General features: G+C 41.3%; 2 protein-coding genes across 6 annotated transcripts in view; one reads left to right on the top strand and one right to left on the bottom strand.

Moving 5' to 3' along the window:
• The window catches only part of matn4 (matrilin 4), a 39,866-nt gene extending 38,325 nt beyond the window's left edge, over positions 1–1,541 (bottom strand). For 4 of the 5 annotated variants that reach the window (XM_084741166.1, XM_084741175.1, XM_084741156.1 and 1 more), the window contains exon 1: positions 1,263–1,541. The gene's annotated coding sequence lies outside the window, so the exon portion shown is untranslated. The remainder of the gene's footprint in view (positions 1–1,262) is intronic. The other variant, XM_084741183.1, reaches the window with a different exon arrangement.
• On the top strand, positions 956–26,954 carry rbpjl (recombination signal binding protein for immunoglobulin kappa J region-like). Its single transcript, XM_084743597.1, has 12 exons — positions 956–1,004; positions 1,168–1,315; positions 10,173–10,307; positions 10,654–10,724; positions 10,868–10,983; positions 14,729–14,903; positions 16,512–16,649; positions 18,730–18,839; positions 21,675–21,815; positions 21,904–22,059; positions 23,506–23,609; positions 26,578–26,954. Exons 1-12 carry the CDS (start codon positions 956–958, stop codon positions 26,876–26,878), a joined length of 1,644 nt encoding a protein of 547 aa, XP_084599723.1. The 3' UTR covers positions 26,879–26,954.
• The last annotated feature ends 116 nt before the right edge of the window (positions 26,955–27,070 follow it).

The following is a 27,070-nucleotide window of genomic DNA, read 5'->3' on the forward strand; positions in this document are numbered from 1 at the left end:
TAGGTCTGAGTTAGTCTGGGGGCAGCTTGTCTACTTTCTTTATAAGTCTGTCTTCTGTGAAACTGTCCGACGTGTATTAGACAAATCTAAGTATCTTTGTTAAACTTTGTCTGCACTGATTTTGTCTGTGTTGTATTATTACTGTCTTCCTCCTAGTCTGTCTGTCTCTCTGCTGCTCACTGATCCGTCTCTCTGTCTGAATGCTGCTTTTGACCGCCTGCACAGAGCATCACCTCCAGTCAACCAGTGTGAACCCACAGCATTACTCTACCTCTCACACACTCTCACACACACTCACACACACTCACTCACTCGGCTCTATTTTAAACCACCAGCAGCACCTCTCATTTTTCAAACTTGATGTTTTGTAGAAATCAGTGAAACGTCTCAGTTTCCCCTCACTAAAAAAAAGTCATTATTTCACCTCATTTCATTTCATTGCACTTCAGCACCATAAACGTACAAAAATGTTCAGAAATCAGTGAAAACTTGTTGCTTTATAACCCGGATGAAGATGAGCCACAGAAACAAAGTAAATTCCTTTACAACAGTCCAATCAGAGCTCTTGATCAAATAACTGTTATCATACCACAGCACAGAAAATTTAAAGCTAAATGTTTTATGTTTTTCAGGAAAACCTTCTTGTTGCAGACTTAAGAAACACCTGCGGCTATAATTCAGGATTATTCTCAGTACAGATTATTTGAGCTCAAAACAATGAGTTCATTGTTTTGTCTATAAAATGTTGGAGAAAAAAAAGGAAATGCTGATCAGAGCTTCCCAGAGTCTAATGTGACATGCTGTATGTAAAAAAAACTTGTAAATTTCATCTCAGAATCCAAAGATATTCAATTTACTGTCATTTAAAACCAAGAAAAGCAGCAGCTCATCACATTTTTGACGCTGGAACCAGTGGGAATGATCAAAACCTTTGCAGATTAATTTCCTCTTTAACATGAATCATTTCAGCTTTCAGCATCCTTTCACACTGAGCATCACTAATGGTGATCTGATAATGAGTTACACTTTGCGCCACCCCTCAGTCCTGATGCGCTAAAATCACCCTGCAGCTGCGTCTCTCCGCAGACAGACAGAAGTTTAAATCGTGCGTCTTTCGCTCTTTTTAAACCGATCTAACGGTTTGTTCTTTTAATCTCGTCCTGTCAGAAACACCGACGATCCAGCCAGGATACTCTCAGGCAGACAGCGGTCTGCTGTACCCCCCTCCTCTGTCCCCGGACCCGGGCAGCCCGCTGACTCACCTGGGGACGCTGCTGGTCGGACACGACGCACCGAGGAGCGGCGGCTGGGACAGGTGAGGCAGGAAGTCCCGTTAACACAGAGAGAGAATGTCCCGGGTAAAGAAAGGTGAGGTCACAGTTTGCTGAAGTTTATCCAGACTGTTCTTCCTCTGAGTGAAGCCCCTCGGTGAGGAATGAGCGCCGGGACGTGAAAATGCGTTGAGGCGGTGGGATCTCTGCGTCGCTCCGTGACCTCTCCTCGGTTTGACTCGCTGCTGGAATGAGGAGGTGGAGGGATGGTGTGTAGGTATTAAAATGGCAGGAGGAGAAGAATTTGTGAGGGCAGAGACCCCACCCCCCTGCCTGCCTCTGAAACCCGAACAACGGGGAGCGAGAAGCCGGAGAGGTCTGGAGAGGTGAGGGGGGGCCGAGGCGCACGGAGCGCACGAGTCAGGGTGGCATCACCGACTCAAATGTTTTCAATTTAATTGTCTCAATCGTAAAATATTTGCGTGTGTAGCTTAAACATGGTGTTAAAACGCTCCACTGACACTTTGTCATGAGATTTATCCTCCAAACTCTGATGTTCTTTTCCTCTTCAGACTTTTATCTGGATTCAAATTTCAAGATGGATGACTGTGAATATTCACAGACAATTGTTGAAGGTGTGTTGGTGATCTATTACCACTGTAACATCCACGCTTGATTAGAGCCCAGCCCTCACTGAATGGATGCTGCAGCTGCATGTTGAACAGGAGGTCACTGGTTCCCAGCCTAAATGACCTTTGACCCACAGTCGAGGTGGGTTCTAACCGAGCTCGGACATTACATTGGTGGCAGCGGTCTTTCTGGTTGTGGAGGTCCTCCTGGTCTTTCTGGTGTGTGCATGGGGGGAGGGGGGTCGTCGTTCTTCTGATTTTCTAAATGATATTATTACAATTATAATATTCTAATTATTATGTTAGACATATTATATTCACCATATTTCTAGTAGGTTATTTCTTATTTCATCGGGGACGTCGTCAGGGATTTTGTTGATATCACACTGGGCCCCATCACCACGAGCCACGCCAACTCAGTGCCATGTCTGTACATATGATAATATATCCTATAATATAATACTATTTATAATAACATCAGAATAAAGATTTCAGTTATTACTATTTGGTGACTTTAATTTTAACTGCATGAACCACAGAACAAATGAATCCTGCAGAACACTGATTCAAATTACCTTCAGTTGTGTGTCACCATATTTCAGTCTGCGTCAAAGTTTTGTTAAAGTAAAACTGGATTTCACTCAGACTCAGTCAGTCAGTGCTTCAAACTGTCCAGCATCCAGTACAGACTATCGGCTGTTTCTGTTTCAAATTATATTCATACTGTGGAAAAATGATGAAATTGATTGAATAATTGATGAAACTCATGAAAAGAGCTGCATGACCAGAGGCCTGATCCTTGAACTGAATGGATCCTGCAGCTGCATGTGCTACAAGAGATCTTTATATTAAATAATACATCAACAGCCAAACATGGAAACCTTTTAATGAGATACACATTTACCAAGTCATTGTTCTGCAAGTCACAAGTAAGTCTCATGTCCTAAACAAGTAATGTTGCTCTTCACTAAAAGTAACATTATTTTAACTTCAGCTGTCTCTAATTTTCAACCTGCATGTTTTGTATTCTGGCATAATTTTTCTAAACTGGAGTTCAGTAAGGTCATGTTGGTTCTTCATGGTTCTCTCCTGCAACTTGATTTGGTGCTGCCTGATTGGTTCAAACAGAGTCGATCTGGTGAATTAGGTGTTGACTTGCTGAGAATGAACAGCGTTAACGTTCAGATGATTCGGGAAATGAAGCGATTCATGGAGTCTTATTTGATTTTGTCGAGTCAAAAGTCACCAAATTTGTGTCTGAATTGAGTCCAAGTCATGTGAGCACACAACCTGCTGGTTAGTTTTCACAACAGTCGGACCCAGTTGGATCTTGTTATACATGAAGTGTTGTAATGTGGAGAATGAAACACTGAGCAACATATGTCTTGTTTTACAGATTAACTACAACTTAATTTAAGTGGATGACAAACTGGCATCATGTTGTAGTTTTCTCAAAACCAGGATATTTTTAAGTGTTGATACGTTCAACACAAACCTGATCATAACCAGGATACTCGTGCAGCCTGAGAGAACAGAAAACAAAGTTCTTCCCTGTTAATGTTAATGACATCACTGATAGGGAACATCACTGTAATGAACACCTGCAGTCTGTCATATAATCCATGTCAGAAAAGGGAAACAGGATGCAAAAAGCAGTCAGTTGTGTGAAGTTGCTGTTATCAGTCTGCTGAGGACTGGTTGTGTTTTTTGGTGACTTTGCTTTAATAATCATATTGTGAAGTCGGTATATAAAATCCTCCCCCAGTGTGCCAACAGACTGTTTATTTCAGAGTGTTGTTCTCTGTGTTGTCCTCCTGCACACAGCTCTGCTGGTAGCAGCATGGATTCATGCACTTTAATCCCTTTAACACTACATATACAAGCACTAACATCTGGCTTTTGTCTGGAAGGGGAAAGGATATAACTGGCAGTCAGTCTCAGGTATTTATCAGCTCCAACTCTGTAATGTACTAATGTAAATATGACACCCGGGTGGAAGCACTAGTTTTCTCCCCTTTTCAACGGAGGCGATAAAAGCTTGTCGTCTCAGTCAGTAACTCCTGCAGATCTTTTGCTCCTCTTTCATGCACATGTTGCTTGACTCAGCTCAGTTTGACTCTGAGCCTCGGCCCAGCATAGGACCCGTCTGTAAAACAGTGGATAAACAACCTATAAATTCTTCACAATAAAAGTCCCCTGTTATTTTGTAATAGTAAAATGAAGCAGATACCTGAAAGCACAATGTATCCACCATCAGTCTGAGCTGCGACACTGTCAGATGGCAGCTGCTCTCGTCCAGCTCATATGCCCCGATGGTCCACCCAACCCTGGATGTTGTTATCAGCAAAACTGGACAGATGACAGATCATAAAACCAGCACAGTTTGGCAGCATTTTAATCTGGAGAATGAAAATAAGGTTGAATATAGAGTGTGACAGAATAAACTGGTATATAAACACTCAACTGGAGCAACATGTGACCACATTCAGCACAGACACAGATATTAACCTACAAGCAGAGCAGCTGCTGCTGCTAGCACTGCTAACATTAGCCATTCTGCAGCTAACGTCAGCTCTGGGTGAACTGTATCTGAAAAGTTGAAACATTTAGTGAGTTTGTTGTCATGTTTTGTAGATTAATGTGCAGTGTTCATATTGCATGGCGCAAAGTGGGACATATTTCAGTGTAATTTAAAACACAATCTGGCGATTGTAGAATGTCATTAATGGCTTGTGCGTAATTTTATCTGCTTTCCAAGTGTTTTCTTACTGTTAGACTAGTTGATTTGTCTAAATTAAAACTTGTTTCGCTTTTTAAAATCAATCTGAATACAGTCTTCATTCGCCAGAACTCAGATCTGCACTGACAGTCTGAATAAGGCCAGAGGTTTTAGAAAGCCTCATCTAAACAACTTTATTTTAGTCCATTTTTACAACAGCGACACCTGTTGAGTCGCGCTCACCAGCAAACCTAACGATGACTGTAGTCAGACACTTCTACCAGAACAACCTCTGGACCAGAAGATGTACTTTTTTGGAGGTAAAAGTGTGCATTCCTCTGCACCCCTCCCCTCTGTCTTTCTTCTGTCCATTCTGTGTTCCCGGTGTGAAATGCCAGAGAGTCTGAGCTCCCGACACGCTGACCTTTGACCTTTGAAGAAGGGAAGGTCTAATTTAGACTACTGCTGGCACCCTGGTGACTGCACACACACACACACACACACACACACACACACACACACACACACACACACAGCCAGTCGAGTGTGAACCCTGAACTGTGGACTGTGGGGAGAGGTGTACTGGGTCAGTTGGATCCTCCTCATATATGAACAAAACATTCAGTCTTCAGTTCACCAAGCAGCCTGCTCTTCTCTGAACATGTCCTGCTCTATGAGGGCAGGAGTTACTTAACAAAACGCTATTTACCCAAGTTTTATATGGAAATAGACAAATTACGACTTTGTTGATTGTTTTTTGTTGGAATGAGCCTCAGTCTCACCAAATGGTGTATTAATAACATACCAGGTCATTTCAAGATATTGTTTTGTCCATGAATATGAGTCATGTTAGATAGATTTTAATTTGACATGCTGGTTGTTTATCAATGATGGAAATAACTTGATTGATCCCAAACTATTTCATGCCATCAAACTTTTGTTATTGTTTTGATGTGAGAGACCTAATTTGTGTGAGATTTAATTTATGTTTAAGTTACATAAGTAACACGTTTTAACCCAAACAATTATGTTTTTTATAAACCTAACTAAGTAATTCTGGTGCCTGAACCTAATATCACATAAGAAGCTTCAAAATGTACAGATATGAAGCATAAAATGTTCTTAACATCTGGATCATGCAGCTTGTGTTCTTTTGGAGAACAGAGACAAAAACTACCACAACTGAAACACAACAAAAGTGACGATGGTTGCAGTTATGTGATTAGTGTTTTAACCATTCAGATATCAAGACTCAAGAATAATATATCTCAAAAATTAGATAGATAGATAGATAGATAGATAGATGGATGGATAGATGGATGGATGGATGGATGGATGGATAGATAGATAGATAGATAGATAGATAGATAGATAGATGGATGGATGGATGGATGGATGGATGGATGGATGGATGGATGGATGGATGGATGGATGGATGGATAGATAGATAGATAGATAGATAGATAGATAGATAGATAGATAGATAGATAGATAGATAGATAGATAGATAGATATTATATTATATTTATGCATGTTGTTGTGGCTTCTTGTTGTTTCACACTTCAGTATGAGACCGTTAGTGTGAATTACTACGTATTTTCACTTCACACAGAGGACGTCAGTCGAGTGGTCGGTCCCTCAGTGTTGCCCAGGACACATTTGTGGACACACTGCTGAAAGAATGTGGTGATGGGGTCTCTATGTGTCTGGGGTGCGTTTTCACCCCTGTGATCAGATCACCTTTGACGTGTTAATATCAGGTGTAAACAGGACCAGTGAAGCACATTTTATTCATGTCAACTAGATATCAGTTAAATTCTGTGGAAGTTTTTGGGGATTTTATGAGCAGAGAAGAACACGGACCCTTGTTGTTAAGTCGTGACCCACTTCACCTCTGCATGAGCGTCACATCAGTCGTGCGTGTGTGTGTGTGTGTGTGTGTGTGTGTGCGTGCGTGCGTGCGTGCGTGCGTGTGTGTGTGTGTGTGTGTGTGTGTGTGTGTGTGTGTGTGTGTGTGTGTGTGTGTGTGTGTTGTGTCTGCGGTGTCATTGGGTTGTCCTTGTTAAAGTGGGGACCCTGCTGCTTTAAAGAGCAGCACTGCTCTTCTCTCCTTTACATTCAGACTCACATAAACACAAAATTCACTGACTCTCGGTTCAACAAGTTTCTTTCTTTGTGCAAAACTTTTGTCTCACAGTCATGTTTTGATCTTTGTTTTGCACCGATTGTTTCAGTTTGAAAATTTACTTTGAAAGGACTTGAAGGGCCACAGGTCCAATACAGGTTCAACATTTAGGGAAATGCACTTATTTGTGTCTTTGCTGAGAGTTAGATGTTCAGGTTGACACCAGTCTCATTTATACAGTACAGTAAATATAAAATTACATCCTGCCTCCAGTTAGCTTAGCTTAGCATAAACAGTGGAAACAGGTGCAAAACAAGCCTGGCTCTGTCCAGAGGAAACAAAATCTGCTTACCAGCACCTCAAGACTTCACAAATTGACATTTTATATTGTTTGTATGAACAAGTTGTGGTTCTACCAGAAGCAACAAGTTCTCACTCCAGATACAGCAGCCTGGTCGGTGGCCCTACACTTCAAACTGTGACGCTGTAGCTCCCACTCTGGTGTAAGATCTGAAATATTTAATGTGCAATGTTTGCATAGACTTACAGAATAAAGACACAAGGTGCTTGGACAGTTTAGGAAAATAAACTGCTTAGTTAGGTTGTGTGAGTCTAAGTTATGTTTGAAAGTTATATAACGTCTTAAAAATAAGTCAAATTTGAAAGCATTGTATTTATCTGATCCGTGTTTCTACCGCAGCCTCCTTCTCTATAGATGAACTGTCTTTATTTTATATCACTTGACTTTGATGGTAAATCAAAACTGTTTCATAGTTTGAATCAGCGGGGCCACTGACCAAACTGACATCTAGAGTGAACATATTTCCCAAAATGTTGATCTGATCCTTTTGAACAACAACTGACATATTTTGATTTTATTGCTTTAAACGATTTTCTTTTATATTTCAGTAATTATAAAGATTATTGTATACTGGTGCAACTTTGTTCAGCATTTATCCTGTTTTGTGTCTCACACACTGTTTTTCCCTGTTCATGAAGAAACTATTTATGTTGTGTTCAGCCGCAAAATTCTACATCTTTTCTTTCCGTTTTCTCCTCCTCTCGTGTCAACAGTCTTCATTATGAGGAGCATTCCAGACTGCAGGCCCCGGGGTGGTAACTCCTCATTACAACACAGCTAATGTGACAGCTGCTATTGTTAGCGGAGCCACACGGGGCCACTCAGTCCATGAATGTTCCCGTTCCCTCAGTCACTTACCTGCTGTTCAGTTGGACATCTAAAATCTAATCACACAGATGAGTTTGCAGAACATGTTTCTCTTTGAGTTTAATCAGCAATAAAATGATGACAAATTCAAATTAACTGCACAGACTGAAAAATCAATGAATGTTTTTTTGCATGAGACCACAGCATATGAGCCAGTAGATTCATAGATAAGTAGAAATCTGTCTGTTTTGAGCTGTTTTTAAAGTTTTTGCTTCCAAATCTTTGAATTCTTTTCTGTAAACTGAATTGCTCTTCACACCCGTCGTCCTCTGGAAGTGAATTGTATGAAATATAGAAAGAAGGAATTAGACTTTTATTGATTTCTATTTTTTGTTAGGATTTAATTGCCAATTTGTCCTCAAGGTCATTGTCAAGGATGTTGGAGAATACCAGCAGCGACAGGCCTAACAGATCTTACAGGTCCAGTGTGTGAGATTTATTAGCAAAATGTTGCAGAAATGCAATGTAATCTTTTCATAGGTATGTTGTCATTAGTGTATAAACACCGTAGGCCATAGGGAGGGTGAGATGAGGGGTATTTAGTTGGGTGCAGTTTGCAACCTGACCAGTAGATGGCACTAAATCTTAGTGATAAGTCAAGTGGCATCCAGCATGTGGTTAACGTGAAAAACGGTTGCAGTTTGATTGGGTTTAGGCACCAAAACGTCTTTAGGTTTAAGAAAATCTCATGGTTTGCGTTATAATAACTGTTACAAAAGTTATGTCACATAACTTCAGTTCCTTTAGATAAGCCAAATTTTGCTTTTGGTTTCAGGCGGGACACAAACTCCAGTCTCTTGGGTGAAAGTCTTTAAACCATCCATCCACGTCACCTCCTCTGTACTCCCTCATAATTACTACCACCACTAGAGGTCGCCACCTAATAGTAAACAGAGAACCTATATGGTTGTTTTTTCTGGCTAGAATTGTTAATGCACAAATATATAAAAACTCTCCCACACAAATGCACAGATGACTACGAGGATTGTTCCGAGATTTTAAGCAGAACTTTAAAAAGAAAAGTAAACATCCACATTCAATCAGAATCAGAACCAGCAACTGTTAAAAAAATGATCCTGAATGATTGTGATTCCCACAACTGCCTTTTGTCCCAATTATTTCAGCTTTGCTCCTGTAAATGCTTACCTGCTGTTCACTTTGCTGCAATCAAAACTCAAAATGTCCCAACTTTAATTAACAAGAAATATGACGTTGAAGGCCTTTTGTTGTACGTATGAATAGAACTGTTCTGATACCAGTGCCTCAGATACAAAATCAGGTATGAGTGAGAACACGAGGCTCTGCACTGATCCAGTACCTGGGTTAGTAAGTGCACGAGTACCAGAACACTTTAAAATAACTCTCCATTGTTTAATGTGTCAGAAATGCAGAGATAACATATTGGAAACTATCTTTGGCTCATCTTTATTTATGTCTCACTGCCACTGAGTTCATTATGGAGATGGATGGAGTGTCTGGAGACGATGTTTAGTCTGAGGAACCTTATGTCCCCATGAAGGAGTTTACAGTAAGACCAGTTTCTTTATTACAAGTCTAGTTTAATCTCATGTATCAGTCACTGTTCTCTCCACTTTAGCCAGAGTGTTTCAGATACGGCTGAGTGATGGTGTTGTGTCTTTTAGACATTTTATTTTATTACATATTTGTGGTCAGACAGCACTCATTTATTTCAGTAAAATACAGGGTAGTTGATGTGTAAATCATGACTCACTTTGTTTAGTTCAGTTCAAAGAGTCATAGTCACTGACTATGAAGTTTGTTCACTAAACAATCAAATCAAATACATATCAGTGTGCACAACGGTAAGTGAATGCATCACTGTTCAAATAAGAGAAGTGCACCTCAGTAGATACTTCCAGTCTCCATACATGAATACGACTTTATGCTTCCTAAAGGTTTAAGTTACATACCGTTACATCATATGACTTACATAATGTAATATGGTGATTTTTATATTTATTATCACCGCCAGGCGAAGCCAGGAGGGAGTTAGGCATCACTTTAAACGGCCAGATGTTCACCTGTGATTCAGACTGTCTTCACTTCAGTAGTTTCACAAATTAACTCTGTGACTCCGCCACATTATCCACTTCTGTTAATTCTTCTATGAGACAGAGACGCAAGCAGGTACAATATACTTCCTGGTTGTTTGTGACAGACAACATTCTTGTCCAATCAGGAGACTGGACCTGGGGTTTCAAGGCTGTCAGTTACTGGGATCAACGAGGGAATCAGGAAGAGAAGCTCACGCAGACCAGAGTGTCACCATCCTGCACGCCAAGGTCGCTCAGAAATCCTACGGCAACGAGAAAAGGTTGGATGACGCTTTTGTGGAGCTTTTCAGACAGTTAGCTAAACAAACATGCAACAAATTCAACTCATAAACTCAAAGCTCAGTGTCCTCTAGTCCTTACAGGAGGTATCAAGTAGTGTGATATAGACGGCATTGATTCAGGAACTTTTATGTGTTTTCCAGTTTTGATTCAGTAAAGAATTTCACTAGTCGTCTGTAATGAAGCGTTTTAGTGCCAAAACCTGACCTCAATGCTGTTTCAGAGCTGCCCAGGGGAAGCTTTTTCTACATCTAAACATTTTAACATCATACAGTCCATATTCATAGGAAAAATATATCTGATTCTGTACTGTTACATCATCCACAGGTTCTTCTGCCCTCCTCCTTGTGTTTACATCAGCGGTCATGGATGGAGAGTCATGCAGGACCATCTGAAAGGTGAAGAAACAAAAATACAGTCCATTTTAGAAGAAAACATTGAGCACAGATTTTTAAATCTGAGTTTGAACTGCTCTTCCTCATCCCTGCCTTTGTCGTTTTTTTGTCTTTTTTCCTCTGTCTCTCCTGTCTTCTCCCTCCAGAGGCCGGGTATGGAGACTCTGTGTATCGAGTGTGTGGTTACATGTGTCTGGACAGCTCCAGTCAGTCTCAGGCGGACACATTCAAACTGGTCTTCGATCAACAGCCAAACTCCAGGGTGAGTGTGTGTGTGATTAATCTGATCCAATGCCATGTGCATACCTGTCTGTTGTGTGTGACTGTTTCTGTCCCACCTGTCAGTCAAAAACTCGACGACGGAGACACAATCGTCTGGAGGTTTAAACTGGCCTTTGTCCCGGCTAAATTTTTCCCAAATTTCCTCTCCAAACAGCAGGAAGTCTGCTGGATCCATATTCTTTCTCGGTCCTCAGCAGTGGGATGAAGCAGATCAATATTTTTATGATTGTAGAATTGATAGGTTTTCACGCATTATCAGTATGAACCACTACTGAAAGCCAACCAATTATCCCCATTTTTTCTGGTGTGAAGTCAGCTTTTTTTTCCCCAGAAAATTCAGTATCACTCATCCAATGGAAAACAATTCAGTGGCCACAAATGAGCCAGTGCTGTCCACCATTTACCTTCACTGGAATGGATGACTCACTGCGTCAGTATGCTTCAAACAGAGGACTCGTTCAGACTGCCAGATTTTTTGGCATATCCAGATTGATTTTAGAGAGTCTGTACCACATGAAATTTTCTCCAGATCTACAGATGCGTCTCAATCTGGACGCAGTCCAGAGAGACTGGAGTGCATCAGAATCCATGCTGGACAACACAGACACCAACAGTCTGTGGACAGACACTGACATAAATTGTCTTCTGGCACTTTGAGACCAGGTCTCTGTCCAGCCTCTCTCCATTTCTCATGCTTCCATGTTGGAATGCTGCATCACCTGCATGCATAGTTAATGATGTCTGTGTTGTTACCACGGCAACCCATGCAGATATGTTGATGATGTCTGGACACACAAGTTCAACCTGATCACTTGCAGATAACAGTACGGACAGTCTGTCTGATTGCCTGCAGAATGAAAACAAGCCAAAGTGCTTGTTGGATGGTCAGAGACCCCCCCCCCCCCCCCCCCCCCGCAGCGTTATGACAGGACGCTGTGTTAGACAGATTTGTAACTTTCTTTTTTGTGATCCAGTTTCTTTTTATTTACAATGAGCAATGCACATGTAAAGAATTCAACATTAATGAAGACAGAATAAGAAAACAAAGACATTCTTGTTCAATAACACCACTGTTTGCTGTATTTCATGGGAAAAAATGAAAAAAAATCAGACGAGAAGAAAGAAAGGAAAGAAAAAGAAAAAAAAAATAAACTGGCCTTTGTCCCGGCTAAATTAGCCCCAAATTTCCTCTCAAACAGCAGGAAATCTGCTGGATCCATATTCTTTTTTGGTCCTCGGCAGTGGATGAAGCCAAAGATCAATGTTTTTCTAGCTGTAGATTTGTAGAATTGATACTCTTATAATTTTCACACATTATCAGTATAAATCAATATTGGAAGCCAACCAATTTTCCCAGTTTTTTTCTGGTGTGACGTCAGTTTTTGAAAACAAAAAAACAGAAATGAGTAGAAAGAAAAGGGGAGAAAGGAGAGAAAGGAAAAAAACACCCAACCAGTCAAGTTTACATCCACGTCTGTCTCTGAAGACTCTGAAGGACTTTAATAAAAAGTATTAAGTGTATTTTTGGCAAAATGTAAGTCATCACTTTACATGTGTGATTCTAGTGAATAATTTCCAGTGAGAAACATTTTGTCTTCACTCAGAGACTATTTTTACAGAGAACTGATAGAGAGCTGAACATTATGATGTCACAGTGAAGTTGACCTTTGACCTTTTGGATATAAAATGGATCTCACTCCAGCTCTGAGCATTTCTCCTCCTTTTCTTGGACAGATGTCACTGCATGTAAACGGTACAAGCTGCTGCACATCTTTGTTTTGGTACAAAAAGTTGGTGTTTGGATGGGATTTGTGACGTCTCAGATCTCCAGTGGTTACTGGTCGGTCGTTCAGTGTGTTGTCTGCTGTATTTACTCAGTCATCAGGTTTATATGGTTTGTTCAGCCTTTGTAATGTCTCAGGTTTGACCCAAGCTTTAGTTTATCTTGCTGTGATAAACTTAAACCGTTGTTTTGTTTTGCTTTTTGTGCAGGCAGAGATCAACGTTAGTGATGATCCATGTTGATTATTGTCTCAGAGTCAAACCACCAGCTGTAGATGAGTGGATGATGGGATCCTAAACCAGAATCCAGACCTGCAGCCTGTTGTGTCTGAGCGACAGACAGCTCTGTGTGTGTTTACCCAGACGAGACAATCACCTCTTTTATTACAGTCCACTGTTGACTCCACAAACAGTCACGTCTGACAGAAAACTACGCTGCTGTAAACGCACTGTGTTCTAGAGCTGCTCGCTGAAAGTCGAAGAGTCGAATCATCAGTCGACTGAGATTCTCCAGGTCGAGTAGTCGCTTACAATAACACGATAAAACAGATAAAAGCTAATAGAAGTGCACAGGGAGAATAAGGACAAAAGGAAACCTATTTCAGAATTATCGTCAGGTATTCAATCCATTAAGAAAATCCCAACAAATAAGGTTTAATTAAAAAAGGAGAAAGAATCTGGACTTGTCATTTCAGAGGAGGACTGGGTGAATATGTGCTCTGTACAGTTTACTTCCACCGATTCAAGAGGGAGAGAATTCTGTCAGTGGAATTTAATTAGATATTTCACAACATCCAAGTTAGAGATGGGAAGGGTCTGTGTTGGAGAAAATGTGGAGAACAGCTGTCAGATCATTTCCATGTGTTTTGGAGCTGCTCAGCTGTTCTGACAGGAGGTAATACAAGTAATACAGAATATTTTGGGGGATGGATCTGACTGTTCCTTCCCTACAGTTTATTTGGGCAATAATGCAGCTCAACTACAGGTACAAGGGAAATGTCTGTTAAAGATTTTATTAGCAGACAGCAAGAAAACTGCAACATGAAAATGGTTGCAGCAACCACTTTACCGGAGCGTGCAGGGCGGGTTGTTTTTGTCGCCGATAGGCTCAGATTATTATTCCAAGTTTCTGACAGCATTATGGAAATGATCACCACACTGAGAGATCTTATTTTTAAAGAATAAGATGCATTTTATTTAACCAGAAACAGCTGTTTTTTTTTTTTAATTTCCCCAAACTAACCAAACTCTCTCGCTGAAAAACTGTTGCTGTGCTGTTTTAAGCATCGTTGTCATCAACTTCATCCGAACTCCACAGCAACAGAATAAAACTCACCAAAAAGGGCAGGTGACGCCATACAGCAGCCGCAGCAGCCCGATGAGAGAGCAGCTCTGAGGTACACTGGGTTTCTAAACCTGAACAACAAAAGGACGCACACTTTAACTTTCTCTGACCGTGTGACAATCTGATGTTTTCACATCACAGATGATGAAGAACTGCATTAGAAAACATTCCTCACTGGTAAAACACGTAATAAACGAATAAATCTGATTAGGCTGAAAAATTTCTCAGTTGGGGACACTGGTGTGTTCACTGGCAGTGGGAGAACACAAGGAACAAACAAACTACATTTGCTTTACTGTACAGCGAGTCAGTGTGAGAGGAGAAGAGTAAATATCACCAGGACACCTGTTATTAAGAAAAGTTTGTCTTCCAGTCAGTGTGAATCAGAACCACAGACCTTTTTCTCCATCTGCACAATGTTCCTGAGTCTCCATCTTCTGACACTTTAGTGCATCTTAACATGGATTAAATATTATAAACATGCTTCGTCGTCTCCACTCAGTGTTTGAATAAAGTTTTCCAGACATGTCCTGCTCTCTGTCACTCACACTGTCTGTCTGTCTGTCTGTCTCTCTGTCTGTCTGTCTGTCTACATCAGATGTTCGCCTGTGCCAAGTCCCTGTTCATCTCTGATCAGGACAAGAGGAAACATTTCTGCCTGCTGCTGAGACTCTTCCTGGGCAACAGACAGGAAGTGGGTTCGTTCCAGAGCAGGATGATCAAAGTCATCTCCAAACCCTCCCAGAAGAGACAGTCCATGAAGAATGCCGACTGTGAGTCACGTGTTTGTATACTGTATATTTTTCCTCTTTTCAGTTCAGCAAATTGATTTTGTATTCCTTTTGTAAAGAGTTTGACTTTTTAGGAATAGTTGTGTTTTCTTTCTTGCTGAGAGTTAAATAAGAAGATTGATGCACATTGAATAATGCATGCTGATAGTGATTCAGCTGTGACAGACAGTATCGAGGCACGGTGGTGCAGCGGTCAGCACTGCTGCCTCACAGCAGGAAGGTTCTGAGTTTGAATCCACCAATCAGCTGGAGGGCTGAAGCAGGGCCTGTCTGTGTGGAGTTTGCATGTTCCGTGTGGGTTCTCTCTGGGTTCTCTGGCTTCCTCCCACTGTCCAAAGACATGCAGGTTAAGTAAGTTAATTGGTGACCAGGATAAGCCGTTATGGACAATGAATAAATGAAGGCAATAATTTATTAGGCCCAATATTTACTGTGCCTCTCTAACACAAATTCACAGACACAATCTTCATGTGCAGGTTAAACTTCCTGTGAAATAACTTTTTCTGAAATCATATCAGCTCTTACCCTTCATCTTGCTCTTCACGCTGCAATGATTAATCGATCAAGAAAATAATCGACAAATTAATAACCTATGAAAATACTCATTAGTTGCAACAACACAGAGTGAGTGGATGAGTGATGAGTGATGTTGTGTTTAAATGGGGTGTTTACCACATTCATGACGGGTCCACATGAACGCACCTTCATATCATAACAATCATCACAACATCGTGAACTGGAAGTTTTCTGTTGGCTTCACTATTACATACACAGCTTCTGTGTCGTAATTTCAAGTTCATGAGTTCCATTTAAACCATTTTCCATTTTAATTTCTCGTAGTTTAATCTAATTTTACTACTTTCAGGAGGGATTCTAATATCCTAAAACCACAGAGAGGGAGGGAGGGAGGGAGGGAGGGAGAGAGGGAGGGAGAGAGAGAGAGAAAGAGAGAGAGAAAGAGAGAGAGAGAGAGAGAGAGAGAAAGAGAGAGAGAGAGAGAGAGAGAGAGAGAGAGAGAGAGAGAGAGAGGAGGGAGGGAGAGAGGGAGAGGGAGAGGGAGGGAGATATCTCAGGTTTGACTGAGTGATTGACAGCTGGTCCTGATGTGTCATGACTTCCTGTCCTGTCGGGTCACTGCAGGTCACAGGGTCAGTCTTATTCAGTCATCCAAAACCTACACACACACATATACACACACACACACACACACACACACACACACACACACACACACACACACACACACACACACACTGACATACATGCATACTAAAATAAAAGAGACGTCACTCTGAGCTGGCAGCTGAGATACCAGATCAGGTGACTCAGATTGCTCACGTTACTGTGAGAGTACTGTGTGTGTGTGTGTGTGTGTGTGTGTGTGTGTGTGTGTGTGTGTGTGTGTGTGTGTGTGTGTGTGTCTCACAGGTTGCAAATGAAGCATCAGCTAATAAAATGCACATTCCTGCAGGAAAAAAAGCTTAAATCTGAGTCCGTGCTCTGTGTTGTACAGTGTGTGTTTCTGTGTGTGTGTTTTGTGAGTCTTCACAGTATCTTTCTGTGTCTGTGTGTGTTTGTGTGTGTTTTCAGTGTGTATCTCGTCTTGCTCCAGAGTAGCTTTGTTCAACCGTTTACGCTCACAGACGGTCAGCACTCGTTACCTCTCCGTGGACAGAGGAGCCTTCATCGCCAGCGCCAGACAGTGGACAGCCTTCACCATCACCAGGGGTAAATCTGTGTGTGTGTGTGTGTGTGTGTGTGTGTGTGTGTGTGTGTGTGTGATAACTGTATGTTCACAGTTTCTGAGTCACACACAGCCGCGCTGTAAAGGTCATATTGTGGTCAGTCTATCAGTGAATTTACACTTTGACTTTAAAGTCCAGTGTTTAAAGATTTAAGAGGATTTATTGGTAGAATATGTCAGAAATGGAACATAATATTCATCAGTATGTTTTCATTAGTGTGTAAACACCTGAAAATAAGAATCTGTGTGTTGTGTTCTGAACCTGGCAGAGACATCAGAGGGAAAATCAGAAAACATTTTCTCCATAGAATCAGATCCAGTTTCACCAAAACCACTGATATAGTCGATTATGTGTGACTTAGAGCTGCAAAGCTTCACATTACAATCAGATCCATCAACTCAAGTTACATAATGCATGAAGAGGCGTTTAAATGTCCTGCTGAAGTCTGTTTATTTACCAAAGTAACAAAAGAATAAGTCCCCACTTTAATGTGCCATGTAATAAATATTTTCTAAAGTAAACTACTGTCATTTCAAAAGTTAAAAATATGTTTTATTTACTGACTCCAAGTCATTTATTACAGTCATTCATTATAAATCTTGTGATAGACTGGTGACCTGTGCAGGATTTGCATGAGACTCGGAAGGGATGGGAGTCAATTTTTTGTGCAAGTGGGATGGGACAGGAGTGACAATTCGCTTCTATGTTACCCTCTAAGGTGTGTCTTATCTCTTACCCAGTGCATGCTGGGAGAAGCTCCATCTCCTTGTAACCCTGAAACAAGAGAATCCGCTAAGAAAATTAATAGACGAGTGGATTAAGACAGTTTCAGACATGTTCGGACGTTTTTCTGTGTTCTTTAAGGGAGTGACACTCCATGGCAAAATAAACATGATACTTGATGATTCCTACTTATCTGAGATCTATGATAAACATCTGTATGACCAGAGGTGCCAACAGGGTGGAGTCAACATCAGGAGTTCAGAGTCTTCGTCAAAGACACTAAAACAGAGATGAACATTGGACACGTTACCTTCCAGTCACGTGACGACTTCTCCTACCACCCGGCCACCCTGCATAAATACAGTCACTGTGTGAGCGGTTCTTCACCAGTGTTCCCCTCACACACACACACACACACACACACACACACACACACACACACACACACACACGCACACACACACACGTCTGGAAAAGCCTGTCTGAGGATCTGTGAGGTTATTTATTTAACACAGTGCCCAGTGTTCACGGACCTCCCACCACCAAAACCTAAACCTCAGTCATTCATCTGTGTGCTCTCTCCACAATCACCACACACACACACACACACACACACACACACACACACACACACACACACACACACACACACACATACACACACTTGTTTTTATCTGTTAAGAAGTTATAGTAGTAAAAAAAGTATGTGAAAAGTTTTAATAATACTACAATGATGTGTGAACACATTGTAACATAAAATATCATTCTCTCCTGCTGACAGTGTAACATTCTGTGGCCTGATTTCTATGCAAAGGATGTTTTTTTCCGCGAAAATCCAAAAACTCTGATGTTTATGTGCACTCCTGAGTGCCTGGCCTCTCTTCAGCACCAAAACAGTTTGCAACAGAACATAACATTAACTTAGAAATGGAGTCGGCTAACGTCAACAAGCAATCGACACCCACCTGAGCAGAGTGTGTAACTTTACTTACTGCATCATTCATGCTGACCAATCATGTTCAATGTCATGTATGTTGTTGTTTTGGCCGATGCTCAGGATGTTTGTTTACGCGTATGGAGCGTGAACACGGAAGATGCAGTTCACTTAACATCCACTGGTGTCACTAACAAGGATTTTCCTGAAAATTCCACAAAGTACCTTTAAAATACAGAGAGAAGTGTGTGTGTGTGTTTGTGTGTGTGTGTGTGTGTGTGTGTGTGTGTGTGTGTGTGTGTGTGTGTGTGTGTGTGTGTGTGTGTGTGTGTGTGGCCATGGGATTGTGTCCATGAATTTATTTGAATATTCATGTATAATTTTGTGTGTGTGTGTGTGTGTGTAGTGGAGGAGCAGCGTGACCACGGGGATTTTGTGCTGAGCGAAGGCTTCATCTGTTACGGCTGTGTGGTCCAGTTAGTGTGTACCGAGTCTGGAGTCTCTCTGCCACCCATGGTAGGACACACACACACACACACACACACACACACACACACACACACACACACATTTCTACACACTGAAAATGTCAAACTCCCCTCTCCTGGTCACTAACAGTACGAACTTAAACAAGCTAGCAGCTGTTACCTTTTCTTTTGCAGTTTGTGATTTAGACGTTTTAGCGTCAGGATTCGCCTCCTGATGTTCAAATGTTCCACCAAAACAGGTTCCCAAGTTCCCCTCAGCACAAAAAGCATGATGAAACCAAGTGATTTTGTCTTAAATTCAGGCACCAGAGTTCAGGAAAAACTACCTGCTTCAATGAAAAATCCATCCATCCATCATTCATGTGTGAGCAACAAAGAGAAACTCAGTGCTGTTTAGTTGCTGCACGAATAGTTTTTTGGAAGTAATAACAGTCTCACATATTTTCATATCTGATAAAAATGATGCTGCAGGATTTGTCTGCATCACTGAACCAAATTCATCACTGCGCTGTGACTCAGTTTGTATTTAGATCTACAGCATATCGATCTTTCAAATGGCTCATGTTAAACTGTAATGTGTTAATGAACCGTGCAGTTTGTGTTCAACGTGGCCTTTTGTATTTTGCTGTGCGTGTGTGTTGTGTACCGGACCAGGTTCTCTGAATAATGTGACACGTGAAGCAGCAGGCAAGAGAAGGAAGACATCTCTACAGCTGATCTCTCTAAAACTCTGCAGCTCACATCAAAACAGTATATAAGGATAAACAGCACTACAGGCCAGAGGGCTGAGGTCAAAAACATGTGTAAGTCTGCAGTACCTCTTTAATAATTATAATACTTAACAAATAAATAGAAACATATAAGTAGAGACCTTAAATATTGCTGGTTCAGTGGTGTTTGCATTTAAAATCCTTGGCGTGCAGAGAGCTATAAGATCATCACTTGACACACGTCAATTATCGCTCTCAGTGTGTTTGGGCCTCAGTGTTTCAACCACAGAGTCAGGGTATAATCGCCGCTCTGTCCTGTATGTCTTACAGATGTGCGTCTGTGCAGGTGTTACATAACCTGCTAATCCCAAAACTCTGTTATTGTTGAGCCCGTCCTCCACTTTAAGTTAAACTTAGACAAACCTCTTAGCAGAATCCTTCACAATCCGCTGAGCCGAGTCTTTCTCCGTCCCTCCTAAACTGCTGTCATAACAACCCCAGCTGCTGCCCGCTGGGACATGGTTAAGGTATATCTACACCCTACACCTCTATATGTTTTTATAGTTGAGGCCTCTAGCTGCACGGTTTGTTTGAAGATGGAGGCTTTTTTCCTGCTGAGTCGATTGCGTGACGAGCAGCTCGGTTCTGTTGTTTGGTCGCGGTCGGCGTTCGGGCACCGAGGAGGTGAAGGTGGAGGCGCGGAGTTCAGCTGGATCAGCAGCTGTGGAGAGACTTGAATATGAGAACAAAGTGATGTTCTGTGTGTGGTGCCGTGAAGGATCAGGGCTCAAGGTCTGGAGATACCAGACGTCATTCACTGTGGAACCTCCAGCGATGCACAGACCACCTGGTTATTATACAGAGTTCACCTTTTTAAAATCCCATCGCCAAACTGTCAGACTACTGCAGGCAGCTGTGGTGTCTCAGACAGATGTGTCGTGTTTCATATAAAGCTTTTCTCTCTTATTACTGTAAGTTTGTACAGTAACTACTGATGTTGAGCAGCCTCTCTTCTTCTTGATGTAATGTTTGTACGGCTGCAACCTGATCATCAGTGATTCAGATCATTAGTCCACATCTTGGTTTGTCCTTCCACTGTCCCAACAATCACCAACTCTGGTTTGTTTGAAATAAATCCTTAATTCATAGTGTAAAAGATCACGGAGCGTGCAGCGCAGGTGATGCTGGACAGCAGCTGCAGCCTCAGGAGAGAAACTCTGCAGCTCCACTGATTTTATAACTGAACTGTAGGAGGACGCACGCTTCTGTTTTCTCTTATCGGGTGAAAATCTGATGTTTTCAGATCACAGATGAGGAAGAAAGGCATTAAAATGTGAGTCTAACTGTTAAAACAGTCCGGTGGAATGAATGTGTTAAAGAGTGTAAACATATTTCAGTAGATTTCACATCATCAATCCATGAAACTAAACTATCATGATTTCCTCAAAACAAGACAGTGAGTCACGTTTCAGTGTTTGATTATTTGTGTTACAGCTAAATGCTTGTTTTCAGTTTCCTGTTGTTTGTCTTTCCTGACAGACAGTGTGTCGCTGCCATGTTTGAATCACCGCTTGAAAATAAAATAAAATACGGTTGACCAGTGTATGAACCTAAATACATAATACCAAAAATATCATGGTGGGAATCCATAATGGCACAGTGTTACTTCAGGTCAGCATTTACATTTGAACAGTTTCCATGAATTAATTATATTTATATTATCAAACAAAGTACATCAAACAATTAAAACCCATCTGTCAATGTGAATATATTTTTTTCAGATTGTAAAATGTCAGAAAAAGATGTTTTCACTTTTGCAGAGAGAGATGATGGAGCTGAATCATACCAGGAAAACTGTGTGTTTTCACAGTCATGTGACAAACTAAAAACTGATATTAGTTTTCTTACGGTCCCACCTCTTTTTTTTGTAAGTATTGCACCATAATTGAGGATGTGTTGTGTGAGTGTGAAGGGCCATCAATGGACGTGTTACCTGAAGGCATCACTGCACCACAGAGGGTCACAGACAGTCTGTGGTTTCATGACAACATGATCACCTGGATTATGGAAATTATATTTGGGGATCTGAAAACATTCCTGAGATTTCTTATTTTAATAAATTTTCTTTTCCCTCGTATCGTTCATGTGTCCAGGTGATCCGTAAAGTCAACAAGCAGCACGCCATCTTGGACGTGGACGAGCCGGTTTCTCAGCTCCACAAGTGCGCCTTTCAGTTCAGAGACAATCCACACGCGTACCTGTGTTTGTCCAACGACACCATCATACAGTACCAGGTGACACTCTCTCTGTCTCTCTGTCTTCATGCCCTCCCTGTCCTCTGTCCGTCCCTCCCTCCCTGACAACACTAACCCTGTCCTCCAGGCTCTGTCCAGTGTCAGAGACCCCAGCAGGGTGGTGCTGAACGACGGATCCTGTTGGACCATCATCGGAGTGGAAGCAGTGGAGTTCACCTTTAATCAGGGTCTGGCCTGCATCCAGACACCAGTCACTCCTTTTCCTGTCATCACCGGGTTGGAGGTGAGTTAGAGAGACACTCTATTTTGTTATAATCGTCCAATTTAAAAATAAAAGCATGCCAGAAAGAGACAGACACAAGACAAATTAAGAAGCAAAACGTTGGTCTGTTCAATCCACATCAACTCCAACCTCCAGTCAGCTGTCACTGTCATCAGAAGCAGCTCTCTGTCGGTCAGTAGAAAAGTCAGCGGCCAGCCAAACTGTCTTCTTCAGGAGTTTACTGGTCAGAAGTGAGAAGTTTTCTAGAAGAAAACAGCATTTATATTTTTATATCCCAGATGTTTCCAACAATGTTCAAACCAAGAGAAATCCATCAGTTTATTTAAAGTAACAGTGCGTTTCATTTGATCACCTGTCAAAGATGTTGTACCTTCAGGGGAAACACATATACATCGATGCTGTTTTTTGTCACTATCACACGTTGTCCAGCAGATGAAAATATCAACAGCCAAAATGTCCTGTGGGAAATGTGCCAAATGGACCATATACCAGATATATAAAATAAAAAAGCATATTTTTAAGTGAATGTTTTCTATTCAATAATCCTCCACGGGTCCAGTTTTTCAAACCTGCTCACACAAAGCTGAGAACTAGAAATGACCTGTTCAAAATAATTTCTAAGTCAAATGACACCTGACAGAAGTGTTCATATAAAACTCATAACTGGTGCAGCATCTCACTCCTGCAGCTGTCAGTGTGTTTCCATAGTAACAGTAAGCCTCACTTGCAGCGATCAAAAGCTAATACTTTTTGAAACTTTTCACAAGCACCAAAGCCACTGACAACATTATTCTCACACTTTATCTGACTTTAACAATGTATCATCCACAGTTTGGTTTCCTGCACTGGTATTACCTTTATTTTTTCTTTATGTTTATGTTCTTTATTATCAGTTTTAGCCAGCAGCTGGTCCACATCGCTGTCAGATCATATAGTGATGTTTCATTGTTTGGCAGGATGTGTGAAGAACGTTGTGCTGTTGTTGTTGGTTTTTTTTACAATAAAATCCTGGTGACTCACTAGGTTTGTTTTCTCACTTGCTACCCGCCCGCAATTAGTGTCTGCAACTCTGAATCTATATAAATGTATTTTTTACCTGTTACACAACTTTTTTGCGGCTTACCAAACTGACTGAGTGTCACTATCCACAGTACCAAAAGAAGCGCTGCAGATTTTAATTCTGGTGTGTTAAATTAATCTTTTGTTTTGTTAGATATGACCACATCCCCTCGGTGTCCAACTAAAAGACAAAGAAATTAACTTGTTATGGCTTTTTAAAACATATCGATCAGTTATTCTACAAGGCCACAACTCTGGAATATTAACAGTCATGTTGGCTTTCCAAAAAAATCATGTCTGAATTCTTTTGACCATCATTAATTTGTAATGTGTGTGTGTGTGTGTGTGTGTGTGTGTGTGTGTGTGTGTGTGTGTGTGTTGCTGCAGGTAAACGGTGGAGGACATGTCGCCATGCTGGAGATCCACGGAGAAAACTTCAGCCCTCATCTCAAAGTCTGGTTTGGAAACAGCGAGACTGAGACCATGTTCAAGTGAGTGCAGAGGAGACAAAAACACAGTGTGTGAGAGAGACAGAAAAATGTGATTTAATGATAGAAGAATGGCTCGTTCAGAGAGAGATGAAAGGATGAAGAGGAGAGGACATGAGGGGGAGACAGGAGATACTAATTCACTTCAAGCATTCAGCATTTTCAGAACTCTGTGGAGTTAACAGAGCTTTTAGTTGACATACAGAAGCAAACAACAGACTTTAAAATCATCAAACATCAAACAGACCCTGATGTGATAAACTGGGGACCTGATTCTCTGTATCTGGGTTACTGGTACACGTCTTCTTCTGAGGAAACTGACCCAGAAACATAATGACGGGTCTATAAACAAGTGTACTGTACAATATTACCTGCAGACACCAACAACAGGTGTCATTACACTTTTACTGCTCTGCTGCTCTGTTGTCTGGTTTCCTTTAATAGCTGAAGGGGAAAATACTTTGAGTCGTCCTGCTCCATATCTGACAGAAGGAGAGAGATTCAGGCTAAAAAAAAAGTTTTTAAATGTTTTCATTCTGGTAATTATAAAAACCTGTGAAAGCTGGTGAAACTTTGCATCATGCATCAGTTTTGTTGAGTCTGAACCTTCTGTCAGGTTTTTCAGTTACAGCCTGTCTTCTGTTTTTAGGTGATTTTTTTTTGTTTTAACGATCAGTTTGGGAGGCCCTATTTTTTTTATTTATGGCCGTTTCGTGCCATTCGCTCTCTCCAGGTGTAGAGCCGAGCAGCACGAAGAGAAATTTAAAGTTTCAGTCTTGTTTAAGTGACACCGCTCTGCTCTGTGAAGCTGGCTGCTCATAACAGTTGGTTTTATGGAATATTAAGTGGCGCCTCCACACTGAATGTTATGTAACCGAGCAGTTTCAACACAAATTATATTTCATTTGACTGAAAATTTGAAGGCGGTTGTTTTTCTGTTTGTTGAGGAATTTCAATAAAGTGCAACAGACTTGCAGCCAAAAATTACACTTTTATCACACTTTTTTAAGTTCAGAGGTTTTTCAGATAGAAGTCCTGAAGTCAGAGAACAGACTCTGTCTCCACATCTGGAACAAATGAATAAAGACACTGGTGCTCAGAAAAAAAAACGCTGTAAATCAGTAAATCTTTAAATACAGATGTCAGTTAATGAACGCTGCAGCTTCTCAACACCAAGAAAAGTCTTGTCTGTTTATTCCCAACTGCTGGAAAACTGACGGGGTTACGACCGAAGTCAGCTGAGCAGGAAAGGCTAACATTAAGCTAAAGCTAATGCTAAGGCTAGCGTTTTACCTTTCCAGTGTAGTATCCCTTTCAGAAGCTTTGAAGTTTATAATGGAAAAATAAATTCAGAATGATAAATCCAACACTGTGATTTTTGTCGTGTTGAAAACAGCTGCTGTTGTTGTTGTTGTTGTTAGCATGATGTTAGCCGCTCACTGGCAATCCCACAATGCCTTGGATTGAGTCCGTCGACCAATCAGAGGCTGTATTCTTGACCTGTGTTTGACAGCACTGATCCAAAGACGTATTAATACATCAGTGTGACCCTTCAAAATAAAAGTTGTGGTGATTTTGGTGAGCTCAATTCCAGTTATCATCACAGCCTTATATACAGCAAAGCAAGGCAATAAATCCTCACACTGGAGAAGCTGTAATAAGTCAGTTTTTTGCCTTTTTTACTTGAAAAAATTACTTAAATATCAAAGTGACTGTAGATTAATTTTCAGCTGAGTCATTAACTGATTCTTTGACTAATTCTTTCAGTTTATTTATTCAGTTTTTAAATGAATCTCCTCATTTATTCAACAGTCATCACTGGGGAAAGATGACGGACAGTTTTCCACCACGTTTGACTAAAAATATTCTCGACAGTCATGAAATTAAATTTACTGAACGTTCATATTTACCTGTATTCATCCAATTTGAGAGTCCAAGCCAAGACTGGCCCTGAGAGGCATAAAGAGGCATAAAGAGGCTTATGTTACATCCAAACATGGCTCAGAGGATCTCAGCTCGGCTTTCAGGGAACAATCTTCTCTCTTACTCTTGTGTGGGAGTCTGTAAGTCACGGCAGAAACTTGACATCCAGGCGTCCCCTCACAGAATCTCATATGACGCGTCCCGAATCAAAACAGCCTCTCTGACGTCAGAGTCCACCTCAGAGCCCACACCTAAAGTGCTGAGGCATCGTAAGTCAGGGTCTCTGGCCGAGCGCGGCTCGCCGCCGGCTTCTGCAAATATTCCTCCCATCAGCAGCGGCTCGGCAGCGCGGAGGAAAAGACGTATTTATGTAACACAGTCATCCACAATGTGCTGTTTGTACGAGAAGCTGCAGCCAATTAGGAACATGATCCCTCACTGCCATGTGAGCCAGAGGTGTGCAGTGAAGGTTTGAATGAAATACTTCATAAAAGGGCATTCAGAGTGTCTCCTGCTCGCCAGTATTTCATATCAACCCCAGAATGATGTTTAGTCTCTGACATAATCATCTAATTATCTACTTCCATCGTTTATTTTTTCACATTTTCACTGTTGTTGCTTTTGTTGACCTTTAACTTTGGAGCAGCTTCCACCAACGTCTCAGACGAGCCAGCGAACATTAAAAATCAAAACACTGCTTTCTTTCTTTCTGCACACTTTGTGTCCATGTTGTTAAATATTGGACCTCGTGCAAGAAATCATGAACAAATTTTGATTTATTTTTGTTAGGGATGCACCGATTCTGATTTCTGATTTCTAATTTTTTTTAGCGACACCATCAGCGGCTCTGTCTCGTTGTTGACTGTCTGTCTTCTCTTTATCTTGTTCTTGGAGCCTATTTTTAAATTTTTGTCACCAGTTACATCCTTATAACAACCAGAGAATATTAAAGGGAATAATAGGAGATCATTTAACATTTGGACTGTGATGGCGACAGATTTAATCTTGATATAAAGGATCTGTTTTATTTCCTTGTTTTTCTTCTCAGGTCTCCCAAATCTCTGCTCTGCGTCGTCCCTGACGTCTCCGTGTTCACTGACGGTTGGCGCTGTCTGCGACGCATCATCACCGTCCCCCTTTCTCTCATCCGATTGGACGGCCTGACTTATCGCACGCCCTTCAGTTTCACCTACACCCCCGAGCTCCAGCCGCCTCTGTCTGTCCGAGGAGCCGCGGGAGGAGTGAGGAGAGAGGGGAGGATGGAGGACAGACAGGAGGAGGACGTCCTGTTAGAGACCATCCATCAGGAGTTCACCAGAGCAAACTTCCACCTCTTCATGCAGAGTTAAATCACCTGTCGGCAGTTCTTCAGCCTTCAGGTGAAAGTTTAGAGCGAAGAAACACAGCAAGACACTGATTTTTTTTTTGTTGGAGCAGAAAATGCCCAGTACATACTACTATACAAAAATTAAATCCATTTCACACTACTGCATTCCAGTAGTTATTGATTACTCCCAAATAGTAGTCAGGTAGTTGCAGAG

This window comes from Lutjanus erythropterus, chromosome 2 (assembly GCF_056507025.1).
Source record: "Lutjanus erythropterus isolate fLutEry1 chromosome 2, fLutEry1.hap2, whole genome shotgun sequence".
Taxonomy (NCBI): domain Eukaryota; kingdom Metazoa; phylum Chordata; class Actinopteri; order Lutjaniformes; family Lutjanidae; genus Lutjanus; species Lutjanus erythropterus.